General features: G+C 38.8%; 1 protein-coding gene across 1 annotated transcript; it reads left to right on the forward strand.

The window, feature by feature from the left end:
- Window positions 1–581: 581 nt before the first annotated feature.
- On the forward strand, window positions 582–11,055 carry fkbp9 (FKBP prolyl isomerase 9). The gene is made up of 10 exons (XM_034124528.1): window positions 582–909; window positions 1,960–2,105; window positions 4,196–4,385; window positions 4,473–4,618; window positions 5,661–5,850; window positions 6,817–6,962; window positions 7,077–7,266; window positions 8,734–8,879; window positions 9,614–9,777; window positions 9,892–11,055. The coding sequence occupies exons 1-10, from the start codon at window positions 707–709 to the stop codon at window positions 10,066–10,068; spliced, it is 1,698 nt and encodes a 565-aa protein (XP_033980419.1). The 5' UTR covers window positions 582–706; the 3' UTR covers window positions 10,069–11,055.
- Window positions 11,056–20,016: the final 8,961 nt, after the last annotated feature.

Genomic DNA, 20,016 nt, shown 5'->3' on the forward strand with positions numbered 1-20,016 from the left:
GCAGCCCCTCCCACTGCCACGTAGAGACATTCCTGCCTGCTCTGCACCCCCTTTAAATTCCTGAACCCCAGCAACACAACAAAATGAAACATATCAAAACCAACTAAAGGCAAACTTTGTGTTCTGCTCATTGTTACAGTTTAACTGCATTCAAGAGGCTTGTCCAGATGTGTTCGTTATTGTGGATTCAGAGGGGGGTTGTGTCTGCAACTGTATATGGAGACCCCTTCGTTACCACGTTGACATATATCAGAGGCTGCACTGCGCAAGAGCAATACGTGGTGCCCAAAAACTATCCCATTCAATCCTAAATGCATCAAGTCAGCCCGAAAGAAGCAGGGTGTGACAGGAACGACACAGTGCCATTTCAAAATAAAAGCTTTTAATATTTGTCTAAGAAATTATTGTACGTTTGTGTCTTACGCAGACATATGGTCATATATTGAACAGCCCTTTAAACTTGAAATGTATTTACAAAACATGGTGTTAAGGCGACCAGTAGACGTTTTTACCTTTAAGGCTTAACCGGATGTTGTGCAGTTTGTCTAGCTTGACACGTGATTATTCCTGAGCTGGGACCGGGGGCAGGACTTCTGTCCAAGTCGGAGTAGAGGAAGCCAAAGTACCGGGGAACACGGAGGCAGATTACTCACACAGGCCGTACCCGCAGTTATCTCCATCGTATGAGAGTTAGTCAGCTGTGAAAATGATCCAGTGTTTGCATGCAATGCTGTTTCTGTCGGTTCTGGTGGCCTTCGCCGCCTGCGACGCACCTCCGGTACCGTTAGACGACATCCTCATTGAGAAAACATTCGTGCCAGAGCAGTGTGTGCGCGCAGTCAAAGTAGGCGACTATGTCAGGTATCACTACAACGGCATGTTTCCGGACGGTAAAAAGTTCGACTCGAGGTGAGTATCACGACTATAATGTTTTTTTTCTCACTTTTAGTTTCACGGTGCAGAGCAGACCGGGCTGCACGGTGCAAACAGCGTGCGCGTGATGCGTAAAAGTGCGCGTTGAGTGTTTCGCCCCTGTGAGCCACGCAGGCAGGCTGTGCTCTGAATCCATGGATGCTTAAACCAAGGGCTCTAAAAAGATTTTTTCATTCCCAGAGATTACACTGAAGGCCCCAAATGTAACTCATAGATTTTTTTCATTATTTAACTCATGAATTATGACTGTTAGCCCTAGAGAGTACACTCGATTAATTGAAACCTGTCGGTCAAATCTTATTTCTTATGTTGACCCTCCTTCACCTCAAAAGGTCGTTGGACTTCCATTTGGGAACCACCAAGCTTTTAAACTGTAATAACAGCATACCACTCCAAGTGGTCTTCTGCCCAGGGCCCCTGGTCCCCCATGGGCCCCAAAAGCTCCAGATTCACTTAAATGTTGGTCATTTAATTAATTGCACATTTTTAGTTAAGGTTATTAACTGTATTGATATCATGCACCCTGGACACAATTAAAATAATCTAAAAAAATGATTTGTACCAGATTTAGAGATTTACCATCTGTAGTCCCTGGGCCGGTGAAAGAAAAAAACACATCCTTATTTTAGAGAAGGTCCTGTGCTCACATATATTCATATAAAGTTAATTATTTCACATTTGTATCTGCGGTTACATCGATGATACATCTCAATCACAGGATGTAAAGATGCTGAAACTAAATTATGAAACTCAAGTCCAGGCACAAATTGACATGTAAAAAAAAGAGAATTGTCACCAGACATTGAAACAAGATCCTGGCCAGACATCTTGTGAAAAGTTTTGCCAAAGTACATTTTTTTCTGAATGAGATGAGGGATTTAGGATTTAGTTTTTCCATAACAAAAGTTAATGGGGTCACAACAACAACAACAGTATGTTTGGAATTCAAGCAAGGAACCAAATGAATGTAATGCAGCCATTCATGTTCTCACAGTTATATTAAAGTAATGCGTTTATGTGTTTCAGTTACGACCGTGGCACCACCTACAACGTGTTTGTTGGGAAGAAGCAGCTGATCGCAGGGATGGACAAAGCTCTGGTGGGGTTGTGTGTCAACGAGAGAGTCCTGGTCAAGATCCCACCTCACCTCGCTTATGGCAAACAGGGATACGGTATGTTTTAAACTTCCTGTCTTACAGCACTATCCTTGTTTATTTTTATGAATGAGGTGAGATCAAGAATAAAAAGTGACCCACTTGAGAGAGGGCTAGTTTAATCCTCTTGGGAGTTATTATTAATACATGAGAGAGCACCCAGCTGGCACTGCTCATCAGAACAATACGAGAATTTGGTCAGGCATTGGCAGGAGAATAAGGGACAACATTTACAGTCTTCTCAATACACACCAAAATGTGTGTTGTATTCAGCCGAATCAGAAAGTGGGCTGCTCCCAAGGAGTCCATGTTGGATGATGTCAGAGAGGCATCACAAACCAGGAAGCAGTTCAGAGGAGGGAGAGGAATATTTGTAGCTGAGATTAACTGTAATACAGATGATACAGCATCAGCAGCAGGCAGATAACATGTCTAAATCTTGATAATATATAATCATATATATATATATATATATATATATAATAATCATAAGTAACAAGGAGGTCACAGTACACCATAGAGAGTGTTTGTGTCAGAATATGTCGCATTGACTGCATTTGATTTTAGTGATGAGAAGAAGAATGTGAAGGCTCTGTTTACAGAGTGGGGTGAGTCGGTGTATGTTTTTCATGTGTGTGTATGAAATAGTTAGATAATGGGAGAGAGAGTGGGGGACATGTGTGGACAGGTAAAAGCTGAGGCAGAGTGGAGTCTGTATCAGAGGGAACATCAGGAAGAGAGAAGAAAATTGGGGGGAGGTAGAAAGGGATTAAAACCGGAAAGAGGCCTGACAGCTAATAAGCAGTAAAGATTAAATTGCTTATTTACATCATTGGTGGGTAGAGTAAACAACAATGGTACTTAAGGAAAAGTATTGTTTTCCTTGGTAATGATTTAAATAATATAGGAAGAAAATATAACTACTTGAATAAGAATAAAAAAATACTCAAGTAAGAAAGTAACTTCTTTAGATGGAATTTATCACATCAATGTTTCCTGGTTCAACAGGTCCAATACAGGTAATAAGAAATACACATGTTAGTACATGTTAATCATTTTAAAGTGCAAGAACCAAAACAATTAAATGCAAATGTACGTTTAGAGTTAAAATATAATGTGTAAAATATATTCTGTAAAGGTTCATTAGTTCTAATTAGCGTAAACGTTTTTTAAGGCAGATGCTATTTGCACCCGGGTGACTATAGTCAACAATGCTATTTTCACCCGGGTGCAAATAGTCAACAATGCTATGTACATTGTCTATTTACACCCTGGGTGTATATCATGGCAGAGAAACATGCACCCAGGTATCTGTAGTAGACAGTGCTATTTACACCCGGCATACATTTGATTATGTTTTGAATATATAGGTTAATTGGAAATGTCATCGTCATTGATAAGTAATTGTTAAAGTGGCAGTAAGGTTATAATTGTTCCCACAAGATGGCTACCTTTGACCAGCAGGTTCTCTGAAAGGCAATGGTATTCAGGGGTTAAAATGGGATTTGTTATGTGGTTAAATGATTACCAGAGTACATCCCATAGAGTTAATGTGTCAATAACCTACATTTTCTCCCTCGCATAGCAATCTTTGCTGCTCTGCAAGTTGTCTTGCTCAGATATATTTTAGACTTAAATAATGGACTGTTTTAAGGCAAAATTAAGAACATAATGTCATAGCCAATATTATAGTTTATAATTTATTTGACCTTTTGGGTGAATTCAAAATCTGACATTTTCACACAAACAATAACTTGTTTTGTGGTACGCTTGGTAATGGTCACACAGACTTGCTAATTTTGAGGTTACATTTCCCAACTTTCATAACTAAAATGTTTTTACATAAATGGACACGTTTTAAGTGCAGAATTTTGGATTTATATTCAAAACATAAAACATTTCAAAATGCCTTCGGTCTTTGGACGTCTAATCACTCACTAACTGACCTACACGCGATAAGATAAAAGAAACACTGATGTACATTTGTATTTCTATTACAGTTTCCCAACCATGCCAAAAGCATTCATTCTCTTTCACCAAGCACATTGGTACTTCCTGCTGAACATTACTTGACTTGACAAGTGATTGACTTGTTTTTCTCCCCTCAGGTGAAATCATCCCTGCCGACGCAATCCTCCATTTTGACGTCCTGCTGCTCGACGTGTGGAACCCGGAGGATGGCGTCCAGATCAAAACCTACCACACCCCCTCCCCCTGCTCCAGGAAGGTGGAGGTGTCCGACTACATTCGCTACCACTACAATGGCACCCTGCTGGACGGGACCCTCTTTGATTCCAGGTTTGTTTTGTAAAATAATCCCCAATTTAAAAGAAAAATGCACCCAAACACATATATGTAACCTCTCTCCTCCCCCCCTCCCTGTAGCCACACCCGTATGCGCACCTATGACACTTACGTTGGGATCGGGTGGCTGATTGCCGGTATGGATCAGGGGCTTCTGGGAATGTGTGTTGGAGAGAAACGCATCATCACTATGCCCCCGTCACTGGGATATGGAGAGAATGGAGATGGTGAGTGTTTACACATTCTTTAATATGACTTATGTCTTTGAGTCTGTTTTTTAATAACTTTATTTAAGATGTGAGGTACCATTTTGACATACAACCAGGGCACATAGGAACAAAACCCACAAAAGAAAAGGATACATAACAACTGCAATGATTAAAAAAAGACTAAGACGGTTACGAGTATTATATAAAGAATTATAAAACTAAGTACAATATCCAAACATCATCATCCACCCATTTAACTTCAATTACCCACAATGACTCATCCATTTACACATTCAAATTTGTTATTCTCACTCTTTCTCACACTTCTGAGTCTGATTTTATTGCTGTGATTGATTTTTGAGAAAAAGAAGAGATTGATAATCACAGTAAAAATCAAAAGATGCTGTAGTTGCACAGTTTAAGCACTAGATGGCAGTAAATCAGACACAAATGCAGTTCAACTACATTCATCTGGTTTTACCCTCTTAGTCTAGTCAGAGATGAATAATAGTACAAACGTATAAATATAATTTATGATGCATTATATTATATTAAATAATATATTATAAGACTACATTTGTCTTCATTTTACAGCCAACAATATTGGAAAAAAATGTATAACAGTTTTTGTATTTTTAATCTTTATTTATTCATTCTACTTTGTTCTTGTGAATATCATCTTTAATACAAATGAACTGCCTTTTTCATACGTGAAGGAAACAATTAAAACCTAATGAAAAAGAGCAAAATAGAATCACTTCCAGTATGAGAGGTAATATCTATTTATCCAACTTTCAAATTAGGCTTTCACTTTATGTAACAATACCAGATATATTATAAATACATGTTCCTTTATTGCTTCAAGCTTCTCCGAAGGTTACCATGCTGTGAGGTTAACATCACATTTTCATGGTTTAAAGTTCACCTTGGAAAAGATAGTTTGACAAAATAACAATTTAAAATATATTCATCAATAGAAGAAGAATTAGTGTTTCTGGAGTTCCTGTAGTGCCTTGTTTCTCGTCTTTAACCTTTCCTCTTCTTCTTCTTGGCTCTCCAGGTAGCGACATCCCGGGTCAGGCATCTCTGGTGTTTGACGTCGTGCTTCTGGACCTCCACAACCCCAAAGATGGGATCACAGTGACCAATCAGGTGGTGCCCGAGTCCTGCACCAGGAAGACCGTCACTGGAGACTTTGTGCGCTACCACTACAATGGCAGCCTCCTCGATGGAACATTTTTTGATTCCAGGTATGTGTCAGTGTTTAATATTCATCATATTAGCCACACAGAAAGGCTCATAGTAAATATAACATTTAATTTAAATGATAGTTAGATAGGTCGTTTTCACACTACCATGAGCTATATAAAACCATTACTGTAACTTAATAGGAATATAAATAATACATAAAATATAAAATAAGGGACAAAGCAAGATAAATAATAACAAAGACTGTCGTAATTATACCTTTTAAATTCATAAACCATTCAAATACATTTTACACGCTGTTTCTGAAATTAATATTTCATGTCTGTTGTTCCTCAAGTGGCCAGAGGGTGGCAGCATTTCTCTGCACTGAAGCCACATTGAGAGAAGAAACGAAACTTAAAAAGCATCAGTGGAAATGTTCTGTTTGATTTACAAAATACTGCTACTTATCAAAACAGAAGATTACTTCCTGTTTGGTAACCTTTGACAAAGACTGATCGACTGACAGAAAGAAAGTGTCTTTACATACTAAAAGTCTAAAAAAGATTGAAATAAAACTAAAAATAATGTTCTTTAAGACTATTATTCCATATTTCTTCTTTCATGTATAATGCTGTCAATATATTGTGTTATATATTGCATATATGCAAAAAGAATGCATACATAAACCCATGCAAGGAATTTGAAGTTATTTTCTAAAATGCCATCTTACCTTGGCTTTTTTTCATGGCAAGAAAAAACACAAATGTAACCTCCAAAACAAAGAGCTGAAAGCAACTCATGCACACAGTGGCTTTAGCCTTTTATTTTCTCTGCCCCTGTTCCCCGCGACAGAATAATTGTATGTCCTATAGTCACTTTATTATAGGTGTTATTCAGTTGTGCACTTCCTACAACCTCTGTATGTGATTAACTCACTATATAGGCCTACTATAAGAAAGTTCATTGTGACTGATTTTTGTAACTGGTAGTTTAACAATACTTTTGTTAATATTTCTCTTCCACAGCTACTCTCGTAATCATACCTATGACACCTATGTGGGCAAAGGCTACGTGATCGCCGGCATGGACGAGGGTCTGATTGGAGTCTGTGTCGGAGAGAAACGCACCGTCATCATCCCCCCACATCTCGGCTATGGAGAGGAGGGCACAGGTGTGTGCAATGCTCTAATACCTTAAACTGTTACACAAAATGTCTCCATTTACTCTTCTTTGTCTGCAGCTTTTAATATTGTTTTCTTTTTTTCCCTTACCATGTCCCTCTCAGGCTCTAAGATCCCTGGTTCAGCTGTGCTGGTGTTTGACATCGACATCATCGACTTCCACAACCCGACAGACAACGCTGTGATGACCACCATCCACAAGCCAGAGGAGTGTGATAAACAAACCAAGAAGGGAGACTTTATCAAATATCACTACAACGCCTCTCTGATGGACGGCACATCCATCGACTCTACGTGAGTAAACCTTAGTGAGACACTTTAAGGCCTCCTGGGAAAGCAGAACATCTTAACTCGCTTCAACACATCGAGTCTTTCCCTAAAATGTTCATGTTTCTCCTACATTTCATGAGGGGAAATCTGTACCACTGATTTCCCACTTTAAGACTTTTTAACATTTTATAGAAATTAAATGTACAGCTGTATTGTGAATGAAAGAATAACATTGCAGGGACAAGCACGTAAAGGGTTACTTCCGTCAAAAGAAAGTCTCCTTTTTTAAAGGAGATTCTTTAAAAAATATCCTTTAGGTCCAATTTGAATAAAAGAATCTCCACTTTAAATAGCTAAAGCGTTATTCCATTACAAAGAAAGAAACTTTCATACGGCATTTTTCAAGACAGAAATGTTCCCTGGATGTAGTGCATGTGAGAATATTGAATCTCACTATCAATTTGTGAAAGAAATCCTTAAAAAAATATATTGAAGAGAGAATCTCCACTTTAAATCCATTCCACTTATTCAGCAGAGTTGATAATGGATTGCATTCATGCTGGCATTGAGAAAATGACCTGACCTCTGAGCTGATCTTGAGGGCAAGGGCGTTTAAACAATCTGTTGTCTGTGAAGACCAAATGGTGGGGAGACTGACAAAAGGACAGGATGTGACAAATTGCATCTCAGTGGAAAGGATCAAAGGAGGGCATTTGGTAGAGCTGTGTTACTGCAAGCCCCTCTTTGGATGGTCAAATGTGTTTCAACAGGATCACAAAACCAAACAAGGCAAGGATTTCATTGTAAAACAGAGTTAACTGTCAAACAGTAGGATAGGAATATCATGGAGAGATTTTAAAATGTTTTCTACACACGCCTGAAAGGTTATCCCTGGGCTGTAGACAGTGCAAAATAGACAGGTGTAACAAAAGTATTTGGATTCATCATATGGGGAGCAAAAATGTCCAATGTTCAATATTTCTTAGCAATGCATCCACTATTTCTTAAGATATTTCACACCAAACTGACCGACCAACAGACTCATGCCACTAGCATGTCTAAAAATCTTAACGAAATTTGAAATCAGTTTCATACTGTTGTAGTGTTAAATGTATAACCATGTGTACACACGTTTTTTGGATGATGATAATGATAAAAACAAATTAAAGTAGAAAAATATCATAAATATAAAAGATAAGATAATCTTTCACGAATGACTTGAAGACTTGCTCTGTCACGAGATAACCTTCAAAACGTATCTATTTTGTGGATTCAAGACTAGCTTTGGCCTTTCCCCCACTGAAACACAACTGAACGTTGACCTCCTGCCACACATTATCATCCTGACTTTGGATATTTTCACACATATAATGTATATATATCATAAATAATTGAAGAATACTGTTAGAAGTAACATACTATGTGTGATGTTAAGAGTGATGACCGAGATAGTTATTTTGTGTTCTCTGTTTTTTTTACGATTTGTTTCAGGCATAACTATGGAAAGACATACAACATTGTTTTGGGAGCCAACCAGGTAGTGCCAGGGATGGAGGACGGACTCATGGAGATGTGTGTTGGAGAGAAAAGACATCTTGTCATTCCTCCTCACTTGGGCTATGGGGAGAGAGGAGTCGGTAAGTACTTCACAAAACTCTATCAGCAGAAATAACAGAGAATATATAAGATGGTGGTCTTTCTGATGAGTAAGATTCAGATTTTCATGCATGTACCTTTGAGTCAGACTAGCTGTGTCAGTCTTTATGCTGAGCTAAGTTAAGCTAAAAGAGTGGCATTTATCTTCTTATGAAAGTCAATTCATTTATCAAACAAACTGTCACAGTGAAGATCCAGCTTATAGTTTGTGTTCTAATTATATATTTTTTACACATAGGCACTTTAAGACATCTTATCTATGATATTCTAAAAACATATATACAGTACCACCATTTCATTGCAATCTTTTAGCAACAGTGGTTAACATTATTCACTCATTCTCTAGGTCTCTATAGAAGACTCTTACCCTGTTTAGTCAGTTTATTACAGTTTGAGTACACATGCTCAGTCAAGAGATAAAAGACCCATGATTTTGTCAAAGGGTGCTAACTGAGAGGTCATGTGGTCATTTGTGACTGGTCATCTACAAAAGGGATGATATCTTAACTCCATTAATCTACTCTCTTCTGGTATGTAAGGCTCTCACAGTAACTAAAAGCATTAGTTGAGGTAACATTTAAAGGACAAACAGCAGAGGTGTGGAGGAGATGAGTTTATTTAGCTGGTGACTATAAATACATTTTCTTTCCTTCAGCAGCACTAAGTCTGAACTCTACCACTAATGCTGTTTGTGTGTGTTTGTATGTGTGTGTAGCTGATGAGGTTCCCGGGAGCGCTGTGCTGGTGTTTGACATCGAGCTGGTGGAGCTGGAGGAGGGACTTCCTGAGGGCTACATGTTCATCTGGAACGACGACGTGTCCCCCGACCTCTTCACTGAGATGGACACTGACAAGAACGCGGAAGTAGAGCCCTCTGAGGTACGTGACACTAACCTGCTGTTGCTGTAATATTTGTAACATCTGATACCTTCTCACTATTACAGTCTGGGTGTCCTTAACTTAACATATTCGACTCCACGTTTGTTTCCACAGTTCACTGACTACATCATGCGTCAGGTGAGCGAGGGCAAAGGCCGCCTGGCTCCTGGCTTCGATCCTAACCGCATCATCGACAACATGTTCTCCAACCAGGACCGTGATGGAGACGGAAAGATCACAGAGGCAGAGTTCAGACTGAAAGCAGATGAAGCCCCTCACGACGAGCTATAACGGGATTGAGGGTGAAACTCAGATCAGGGTGTAGGCTGAAGGGTCAGACAGCGGGAGTGTAAAACACATGTGGGTAGTAGAGTAGAAAGAAAATGGGGTTGTGTGTGTAAAGTAAGCGAGTGCGAGTCGAGAAATGTGCTGCAAGACTGTTTTTTGTTATATTTTTAGATAGTGTTCAAAGGGCATCTTGTTTCGTAAGTGCCAAATGAGAAGAAAGAGGAAGGATTATTTTTAAGCTTTAAAATCGAAAGAAAACACCTCATTTTAAGTCTGTGATGACGATGAATCTTTTTTTTTTACCTCCTTTCCCATCAAGTTCTTGTCTTGTTTCATGTGACTCTATTTTTATTTTTATATTGAAGGGTACAAAAGCACTCGTGTGTGAAAGAACAAAACAATGCCTCACTCCTATATCTCTACATACAACAATCCTTCCCGACTTTTATTGTCGTTAATATCTTGTGTTTGTGTGTGCATTTTCTTTTCACTGGGTATCAACTTGTCTTTGAAATATCTGACAGTCTTCCAGGAGCAATGCGTCGGCAATAAGTGATAATTGAGAATTGTATGTAAGAATATTTGTTTTATACATAGTTTGCAGCTGACACCTTTCACTGTTTTACCTTTAAATGTCAGGATGCCTTCTATGTTTTCTGCTGTTAAATTTTCCAAAATAACGCTGAAAGGTCAAAAACCCTAAAATGTTGTCGGGGGATTTACAGTCTTTCAATCAGGTTTGGTTGGTCAACTCGTTTTTTCACCTGTTCTGTTCTTCATTATAATGTCAACACCTGGTTGCAATGTAAGACTTTGTGTGTATGTGTGTGTGTGTGTGTGTGTGTGTGTGTGTGTGTGTGCTTGAGTATGTGTGCGAGTGTGTCAGTGTTTTTCTTAGTAAGAAATACAGAGAAAAGTGTGTATGACTGTTGCTGTTTTGCTTGATGATGACAATGTCGACACAAAGTTTGATTTTATTAAATAACCTGACCTAAATATTTTGTCTGCCTTTTTATGCTCAAAGTGATATGTTTGCTTTAGAAAGTTGAACTGCTCGACTGACTGCATAGCCAGTCAAAAACACAAATTATATATTCTTAATTATGGATAACTACACTACATTTAAAAGTATAGAGCAAATACAAATAATATACCTTACCTAACAGTGAAAAAAAACAAGTTGAGAAATAATGGAATTAAAGAATTTGTGAATAGAATAGGAAAATAAATAATGATAATATTAAAGTGCTCTCGGTTAGCTGTTATATAATAAATGAATACCCTTCCATTGTGTATTAACAGAAAGAGTCCAGCAAAGAGAAAGCAAAGTAGTTACCATTCAAATATCGTTTGAACTTTCACTAAATGTACAGTATTTCTACACGTAAACAAAAAAAAGACATCACACAGACAATGGGGTCAGGTTCCCTTCTGTTCTGTCCCACTGAACCATAACCTCAACATTTACATAAGCAGGTATGTGTACCAGTGGGGAAAAAGGCCCCCTTTTCAAGCCTCAAGGATCCTTCTTAGGACATTCTGCCACCAACATCAACACCTTATTTTATGTATAGTCAATTATTTATTTTTAATACAACTGATATTGTAGAATCTGTTTTATATATGTGGTGGAAATCTGTCAATGAAGGGAACAAACAAATGAGACTTGTCTATGTAAGTTTATTAGGCTTCTGTGCAGAAGGATCAAACTCAGCAAGCAACAGCAAGTCACTGCCAAAGAAATCGATGCCGAGCACACTTTCATCAGGGTTTTTATATGTATTAGTACAAAGGATCAACAGTTTCAAAGATGAAATCCTATAAAAGGGAACAATTAACAAGTACAGTCGTAAGAAAGGCCAACAGTACTTGCTTTAAGGAGCTTTCCAAAAAACAAAGGCACACTCTTGTCATAGTACACAGGAAAATAAATTAATGACATCCTGGGTTATACTTCTGCCTACATCGTACGCCTGTGACGATTAGTCATGCCCAATTATGTATCGTCTGGGCCACAAGTTGAAACAGAGGACAAGTACATCCTTGTTGTCATGAGTTAAACCAGAGGACAAGTTAATCCACAATGTCATACACAAGACTATAAGTAACAATTATAAAAGACCCCCATCACCCCAGCCACAAACTGTTCTGTCTGCTGCCGTCTGGCAGGCGGTACCGCAGCATCCGGACTAAAACCACCAGACTCAGGGACAGTTTCATCCCACAGGCCAGAAGACTATTAAACACCTGAACTTTTGAAACAACATCCATAACATTCATCTGGCGGGAACTTACAAATTATTGATTCTAATATATCATATTCCAATCACTTGTATATAGACTCTTATTGCACTATTTCACTTTTTACTATTTTTTCTGTTTTTCTGTTTTATTGTGTTGCACTGTTGGTGGAGCCTGGGACCTAAGATTTTCATCGTCATAACTACACTGTAGCTATTGTTGACAGTTCTGCTGTTTAAGTGGCCGTGTCAGACCTGACCTTTACCTCACTTACCTCTAATAAGCTTACCATTGATAAAACGATGCTAAATTGGCTGTAAATAGAAAGGATGTATGTTTCCATCATGTATTTTCAGACATGTGAAACCAGGCATGTGAAACTAGATAGAACATTCTGAACTTTTGACCTATGCGCATTACGCATTCTAGATGGGGCAATAAAAGCGTAAAAGTTCCAGCCACAATTCTGAGATGGCGCTTGTGGTTCTATTTCGTCCCTACTGACAGGGCCGGCTCTAGACAATTTGCAGCCCTAGGCGAGATTTTAGCTGGCGCCCCCAGCCAGAGAATCGTACAGTAGAAAAGATAAAGATCAATAGAGTATCCAAGGAATACACAATAAAGTAAAATGTTATGACAGGCCTGGTTATCACAATATGCCCCCCCTTGCTATCTTACAAAATAAAAGTGTCACATTCATGAAACTTGCTCCATTCATTGGTACTAGTCCTACAACTATACCCTGAAAAATGCTTGAGGGTGGGATTAATACAAACATCTTTTTGGGTGGGGTGCATTTTATGACAGGCCTGGTTATCACAATATGCCCCCCCTTAATATCTAACAAAATAAAAGTGTCACATTCATGAAACTTGCTCCATTCATTGGTACTAGTCCTACAACTATACCCTGAAAAATGCTTGAGGGTGGGAATAATAGAAACATCTTTTTGGGTGGGGTGCATTTTATGACAGGCCTGGTTATCACAATATGCCCCCCCTTGCTAGCTTACAAAATAAAAGTGTCACATTCATGAAACTTGCTCCATTAATTGGTACTAGTCCTACAACTATACCCTGAAAAATGCTTGAGGGTGGGATTAATACAAACATCTTTTTGGGTGGGGTGCATTTTATGACAGGCCTGGTTTATCATCCGAGTCAGAAATAAAACAAATATGGAGTGAGGGCTAGTCCTGGAATTGTCCAACACATTTACATACACACAGTAATTAATAATACATGTTGAATGAAATAAAGAAATAAAGTGACATATTATCCACACTAAAATTGTGTATATTATCACACATAAAATAAACATTCATTTTGAAGATTAGAGTCCAGTGACATGCTTGCCTCGACGGGGAGGGATTGCTGCTGCTGTAATTCAATGCAATCCCTCCCCGTCGAGGCAAGCACTGTAATTCTCTCCGGTTAGTCCACCAGCAGATGACAAACACCCACCTCTCCGCCTCTTCCAAGGAACGAGGGGACCGTGCGGCAGAGTTTCAGTTAGGTTTTCTTTCGCAGGTCAAGATGTCCGTTAAAGTTTAAATCTTCCGGACAAAATTAGAAAAGTGCCCGTCAAAGGTCTTCTTTGTTATTTATTGAGCTTTAAAACAAATGAATTACGACTCTATATAATAAAACACGGAGGACGGAGATCTATTTTTCTCCCCCTCTTCTGACTTGATCAGAGCACGCTCCCCTCTCCTGCAGGGGGGCGTGGTCAGCTGCAGCTCACAGAATCAGCCCCCTGCAAAAACAGGGCTGGAGAACAGCAAATAGAGCGAAATGAGGCATGGCTAAAATGCATGATCTGTTTGGTGTTTTGAAAACAGAAACGTATAAATATACCTTATATAGGTATGGCCCTACAATATATCATTTAAATATAGCATGATAGGTGTCCTTTAACTAACACACAACATCACATGTTCTGCCTCTGAATGCTATACTTGTATGTTCCAGATGTCGAAAGTTTACTTATCTCATGACATCCTTTAGGAGTAGTCAACTAACAAAGGTTAACTGTTTTTATAACCTGAGGCCTTCTCTGAACTTCCTCTGACATAGGCCTCTCCAAATCGGTGTGACTTAACTCGACAACAGACTTAGTATAGATTATCATGTGATCTTAATAAATAAGCCAGAAATACGCTGTAATAAAGATTCTGCCATAACATGTACTTTTACCCCAAGTAAATAGTGTACTTTAAAGGTGGGGTAGGTAATTTTGGAGAAACCAGCTCGAGTGCGCTAGAATTTGAAAATACACAGCCGGAAGAAATCTGCTACTTCCTTACAGAGCCCCTCCTCCAACACACACGAACGCGCACACGACCAATGAGGGCACGAGATAAGTTTGTGCACAGATGGAAGGCTGACAGGCAGGTAGGCCATCCAGTTATTTTAGCTGGGCCGGCTAAAATGATTGGTCGTGCTTTTTACAGTACTACGGCTTCCACAGATGACATTTTTTTATGAATTTTTTGTCAAAGCACTTAAGATATTCATTGCTATCGGGATGTTAAGAGCATTCCATGGAATATAACAAAAAGTGTATCTCGAGCCGGTTTCTCAAACTTACCTACCCCACCTTTAACTCCACTCCATTTATAATATACTTAATTACTTTGCGCATTTTGATTAATTATGTGAAATATAAACAACAAGACTTAAAGGTGGGGTAGGTAATTTTCGAGAAACCAGCTCGAGTGCGCTAGAATTTGCCGGAAAAAATCTGCCACTTCCTTACAGAGCCCCTCCTCCAACACACACGAACGCGCACATGACCAATGAGGGCACGAGATAAGTTTGTGCACAGATGGAAGGCTGACAGGCAGGTAGACCATCGTACTTTTTACAGTATTACGGCTTCCACAGATTTTTTTATGGATTTTTTGTCAAAGCACTTAAGATATTCATTGCTATCGGGATGTTAAGAGCATTCGATGGAATATAACAAAAAGTGTATCTCGAGCCGGTTTCTCAAACTTACCTACCCCACCTTTAAGTAAGACTTTAGATAGACCTGGAGTAACATTCCAGCTACCCTGCAACCTACAAAGTAATTAAAACTAGCTGCACATTTACCATCTGTTATGACCCGGCTCAAAAGGCCACAACAAAGAGGAGACACACCATGTCAACGTTTATCAAAAGATGTTTATTTAGAACAAACAATTCAAATCAAGTGGAATTTGTTATACTCAACAGAGTATAACAAAGTGCCTGCAGGGAAAAACAGAGAGAGAACAGAGAGGAGCAGAGAGGCTTTAAATAGCTGCAGGGCACCAGACCCAGGTGCCCTTTACGAATAAACGCAAGATGGAGACTGAGAAGCTTACATTATATGGAAAGCCGATGAATGAAGTCAATGAATTTAAATATCTGGGGCTATGGTTAGATAGTAAATGTACATGGAAAACTCATATTAAACAATTGGAAACAAAATCCAAAAAAGTGTTGAACCTATTAAGAGCAGTGGCTGGATGGGGGTTCAGACAAACAGGCATTAATCGACATCTATAGGGCAATTATGAGGACAACTCTGGATTACGGGTGTATAATATATGCAGTAGCAGCAAAAACGTCATTACTAAAAATTGATAGGTTACAATATAAAGCGTTACGGTTGTGTATAGGTGCAATTAAGTCAACCCCTACTAATGCAATATTAGTTGAAGCAGGAGAAACAAGTTTGTACCTCAGGAGTAATTATCACAATTACCTCAAAATATACACAGATGGTTCTAAGAACAAGGAAGAGTGTGTCGGAATTGGTATATATATCCCAGAATTTAAAATATCGATATCAAAAAGAGCGTCAGACCAACTTTCAGTGTATACAGCAGAAATGCTGGCAGTAGTAATAGGATTACAGTGGGTGGAAGAGGTCAGACCAGATAGGGTGGTGATATGCACAGATTCATTATCCAGTCTACAAAGCATACAGTCAACAACTGCCAGAGAAGACATACTCATAGAAATCAATCACAGCCTGTTAAGACTTCACAGAAGCGGCATAGATCTGCAGTTCTGCTGGGTGCCTGCTCATGGGGGGGTGAAAGGGAACGAGTGTGCTGATAGATTAGCAAAAAGTGCAATACAAAAGGAAATCACATTACCAGTTAAACTTGGAAAAGGAGAAGGAAAAGCAGTAATTAAGAAGAAAGAGATGGAGATCTGGCAGAAAAGGTGGGAGAAAGACCAGAAAGGCAAAGAGTATCATCAAGTGCAAAAGACAATTACAATTAATATTTATAAAGAAAGAAACGGAAGGGAGGAAATCATGATTGCTAGGCTCAGACTAAATCACACTGCATTGAATGGTACGCTGTATGTCATGGGGAAAAGTGACAGTGACAAATGTGGGAACTGTGGAGTTAGGGAAAATGTGGAACATATTTTATTACATTGTGTCACCTATAGAGTTGAAAGAGGAACATTAAGGGATAAAGTTTTAGAGGCAGAGAGGGAGTGGAATGTAGCTGGTATTCTGGGAACAGAAGGAGAAGGAGTAAGAGATACCAGAAAGACACTGTTCACCTTTTTGAGGGAAACTGGGATAGGGAAAATAATCGAACAGTAGGTTAGAATAGATCATGGATGATTTGTTTTTTGTTTTGTTTTATGGTTTCTTAGTTTATGTTTTTCGATATGCTGGTTTATTAGAGGGATGACATGATGATACGCACTCGTGTACAGTAGGTGGCGGTATGCAACCAAAAGCTGTTTGCGATCCGCCATTAAAAAGAGAAGAGCACAGACAGCACAGCCACACCCTCTCCAATGATGAACCCACAGGGGCATCACACCATCTTTGATAAACACATTAATGCATCAATAATCAAAATATATCATATATATTATTTTTAAATGGGCCAATCTGCATAATAAGTACCTAATTTTCATTTTTGGTAAGTATATATCTAGATGCTAATACTTGTCTACAAAATTACTTGAGTATCATTTTGAATGCAGGACTTTAACTTACAGCAGAGTATTCATACACTCTTGTACTTCTTCTTTTACTTAAGTACACGACCTGACTGAGTACTTCTCCCACCTCTGGTAAATTGTATGGACAATAAATCAGGGTTGCCAACTTTGGGTACCTGGCTGGAGTGAGATTTTGATATCATGGGTTTAATTCGGTTTAATTACACATATGCGCACGAAATGACTGCTATCGTGTCAGCAGCGGGACCTTAGCATATATATAGGATATATATACAATATATACAAATACACAATAATGGACACAGACTATAAAGGGCACACAGTTTCATTCACTAATGAAAGTCAAACATGTTTGTTTCCACTGTTTTATTGTATGCCTGTCGCGATAAGCAATTTAATTGACTTATCGTACGATAAATAAAAATGAACTCGATAACTTTTCTGACCTCGATACATTTCCATTTACATGAGGATGTGACTAGCAGTTTGAAAGGATGTACTTGAATTATTATTATATATTATCATTATGTCAGTGGTCTAAAATGGTCATACAACGGTGCCGACAATATTATCGTTCATCGCAATAATTTCCGGGAAAATGTATCCAACAAAATTAATTATCGTGAGAGGCCTATACATGAAACACACACACACAAACAAATCTACAGACTTACTCCAAACTGCCAAATATATTAATTAACACACTCTCACTCTCATATACTCTTTGACTCTATTTTGGCCTAGTAGAACAATAAGCAGCAGACTTTTACTTTTTTATCATTTCTACTGGATCTTAGATCTGCGCATGCGCTCTAGAGTATTTTTGTTGGGTAATCTATGGTAGGGCTAACCCATACAGTGGTGGGGCTCAAGTCAGTATTTGCAATGTAATTACATACACGCTCCCCCCGACAGTGAAACGCCACGCGTGAGGTTTAGATTATTTCCCTGTCTCAATCCAAATTGAACTGTATGAAATAAAAAGGCACATTTGTCTTGTAGTAAATAAAAAGGGCGACCTGGAGCCAATCCTGCAATTTCCCCACAGGTGAAAGAGTTGACCTGCTGAAAACCCAACCCCTGCAGGGGGGTCTGGGGGATTCTCCCCCAGGAGATTTTTTGAAATACTAACATAAAATACACATTCTGGTACTCTCTTGAGAAGAAAAATAAATAAATCTATTACTACACATTTAAAAAAATGAATGCCATATTAGTTTTTTGTTACTTTGTTCTGAAAGCTGAACCTGCTGCAGCAGTGCTGCTCCTCACAGAGAGAAGAGGGAAGAGGCTGTGTGAATTACTTTACATTGTGGATAAGGGTGGATAGCCCCCATTGTTCTGTGTGTCAAAATGAAAGACAGCCCACACACCTATCAATCATCAAACCGTGGGGTCTTATTTCATTACGTGTTGATTTCTATCAACACGTAATGTTGTATCGATGTAAAGAGATGTACTACCGCAAAAGTATTCTCCGTCGGGACTTCCTGCAACAACACCACGCCGTTATCGTGATTCTGATTGGCCAGAAGACATTATCAAAGATGTTCTATAGAGTGGCGAAGTCCCTCCCACTTACTTCCGGGGTATGGGACCTTATTTCGGAAAAATTATGCATTGAAGTCAATGGGGAGAGAAAACTTATCTTTCGATCCCGTTTGAATTGTGCCATGAATTACACATATGATGTTTGTCAAACTTAAAAAATCATTTCCATGTCAAAAAAGTCACAGTTTGTCGTAAAACTGTTGAAATATAAGACTATGAAAAATACGTAACTAGAAAGACTACAAATCCCAGAGTCGCGTAAGTGATGTCACAATTGTTTACCTCCACCATTCAGATACCTAAGATCAGCGCAATATAGATATAATCTATCTATATGGCGCTGGCTAAGATAAGATAACTTTAACAAGATGCCTGTGTGCTTAGTACCAGGTTGTTATTATACCAGCAATGGGTCTTGCTCGTTATTTTGCTTCCCGTCTGATGAAACGACCAGGAGTGGCTTGATCAAGTTAGCTACCTAGCTAGTAGCTAGCACGTTAGTTAGCATTACAGCCTTGTCATTTTTATTAGCCTTAACATGAAGTAACATTAAGTAACCCAAAATGTTAAACAGTAAGAGTAGTAGTCATATTTCGTGAACCCTTTGAATAGTACTGTCACCGGTGTGATCATTCTATAATACACCATTTAATTCCGGGGGGAGAAATGCTAACGCTAACGTTAGCATCGGCGATCTTTTCTACTTCATGCTATCTGCACAAATGGTTGACATTAAACATTAAAACGACCAGGCAGTTCAGAGAGAATCAAAGGAAGGCAGGCAGGCAGCTTTGCATGACATTCTTCAGGACGTGTTTCATTGTGGTGATAGTCAATCGTTTGTTGACAAGACAGTAGTGACGGCCATCTTGGTGACGTGTGTGGTTGACCAGAGATGTAGTTCATTTAGCGTTTCACACAAACAAATGTGTTACTTCACAGTTTTACGGCACATTTTATTTTTTTTGACTTGCAAAATTATCTTTTAAATTGACAAACATCATATGTGTAATTCGTGGCACAATTCAAACGGGATCGAAAGATAATCTTTCTCTCTCCATTGACTTCAATGCATAACTTTTCCGAAATAAGGTCCCATGGGGCTCAACCGGAAGGGGAGGGACTTCGCCACTCTATAAATGATTCTGAAACGGATCTTGGTGACCCTAAACTCAGGAAACCGTTTCTCGGAGGA

Source organism: Trematomus bernacchii, unplaced genomic scaffold (assembly GCF_902827165.1).
Source record: "Trematomus bernacchii unplaced genomic scaffold, fTreBer1.1, whole genome shotgun sequence".
Taxonomy (NCBI): domain Eukaryota; kingdom Metazoa; phylum Chordata; class Actinopteri; order Perciformes; family Nototheniidae; genus Trematomus; species Trematomus bernacchii.

Coding starts and splice junctions, on each gene's coding strand:
- fkbp9 (XM_034124528.1), top strand. CDS start 707: ATGATCCAGTGTTTGCATGCAATGCTGTTTCTGTCGGTTCTGGTGGCC. Junction 7,267..8,733: donor GGCACATCCATCGACTCTAC/GTGAGTAAACCT, acceptor GATTTGTTTCAG/GCATAACTATGGAAAGACAT. Junction 8,880..9,613: donor CTATGGGGAGAGAGGAGTCG/GTAAGTACTTCA, acceptor ATGTGTGTGTAG/CTGATGAGGTTCCCGGGAGC.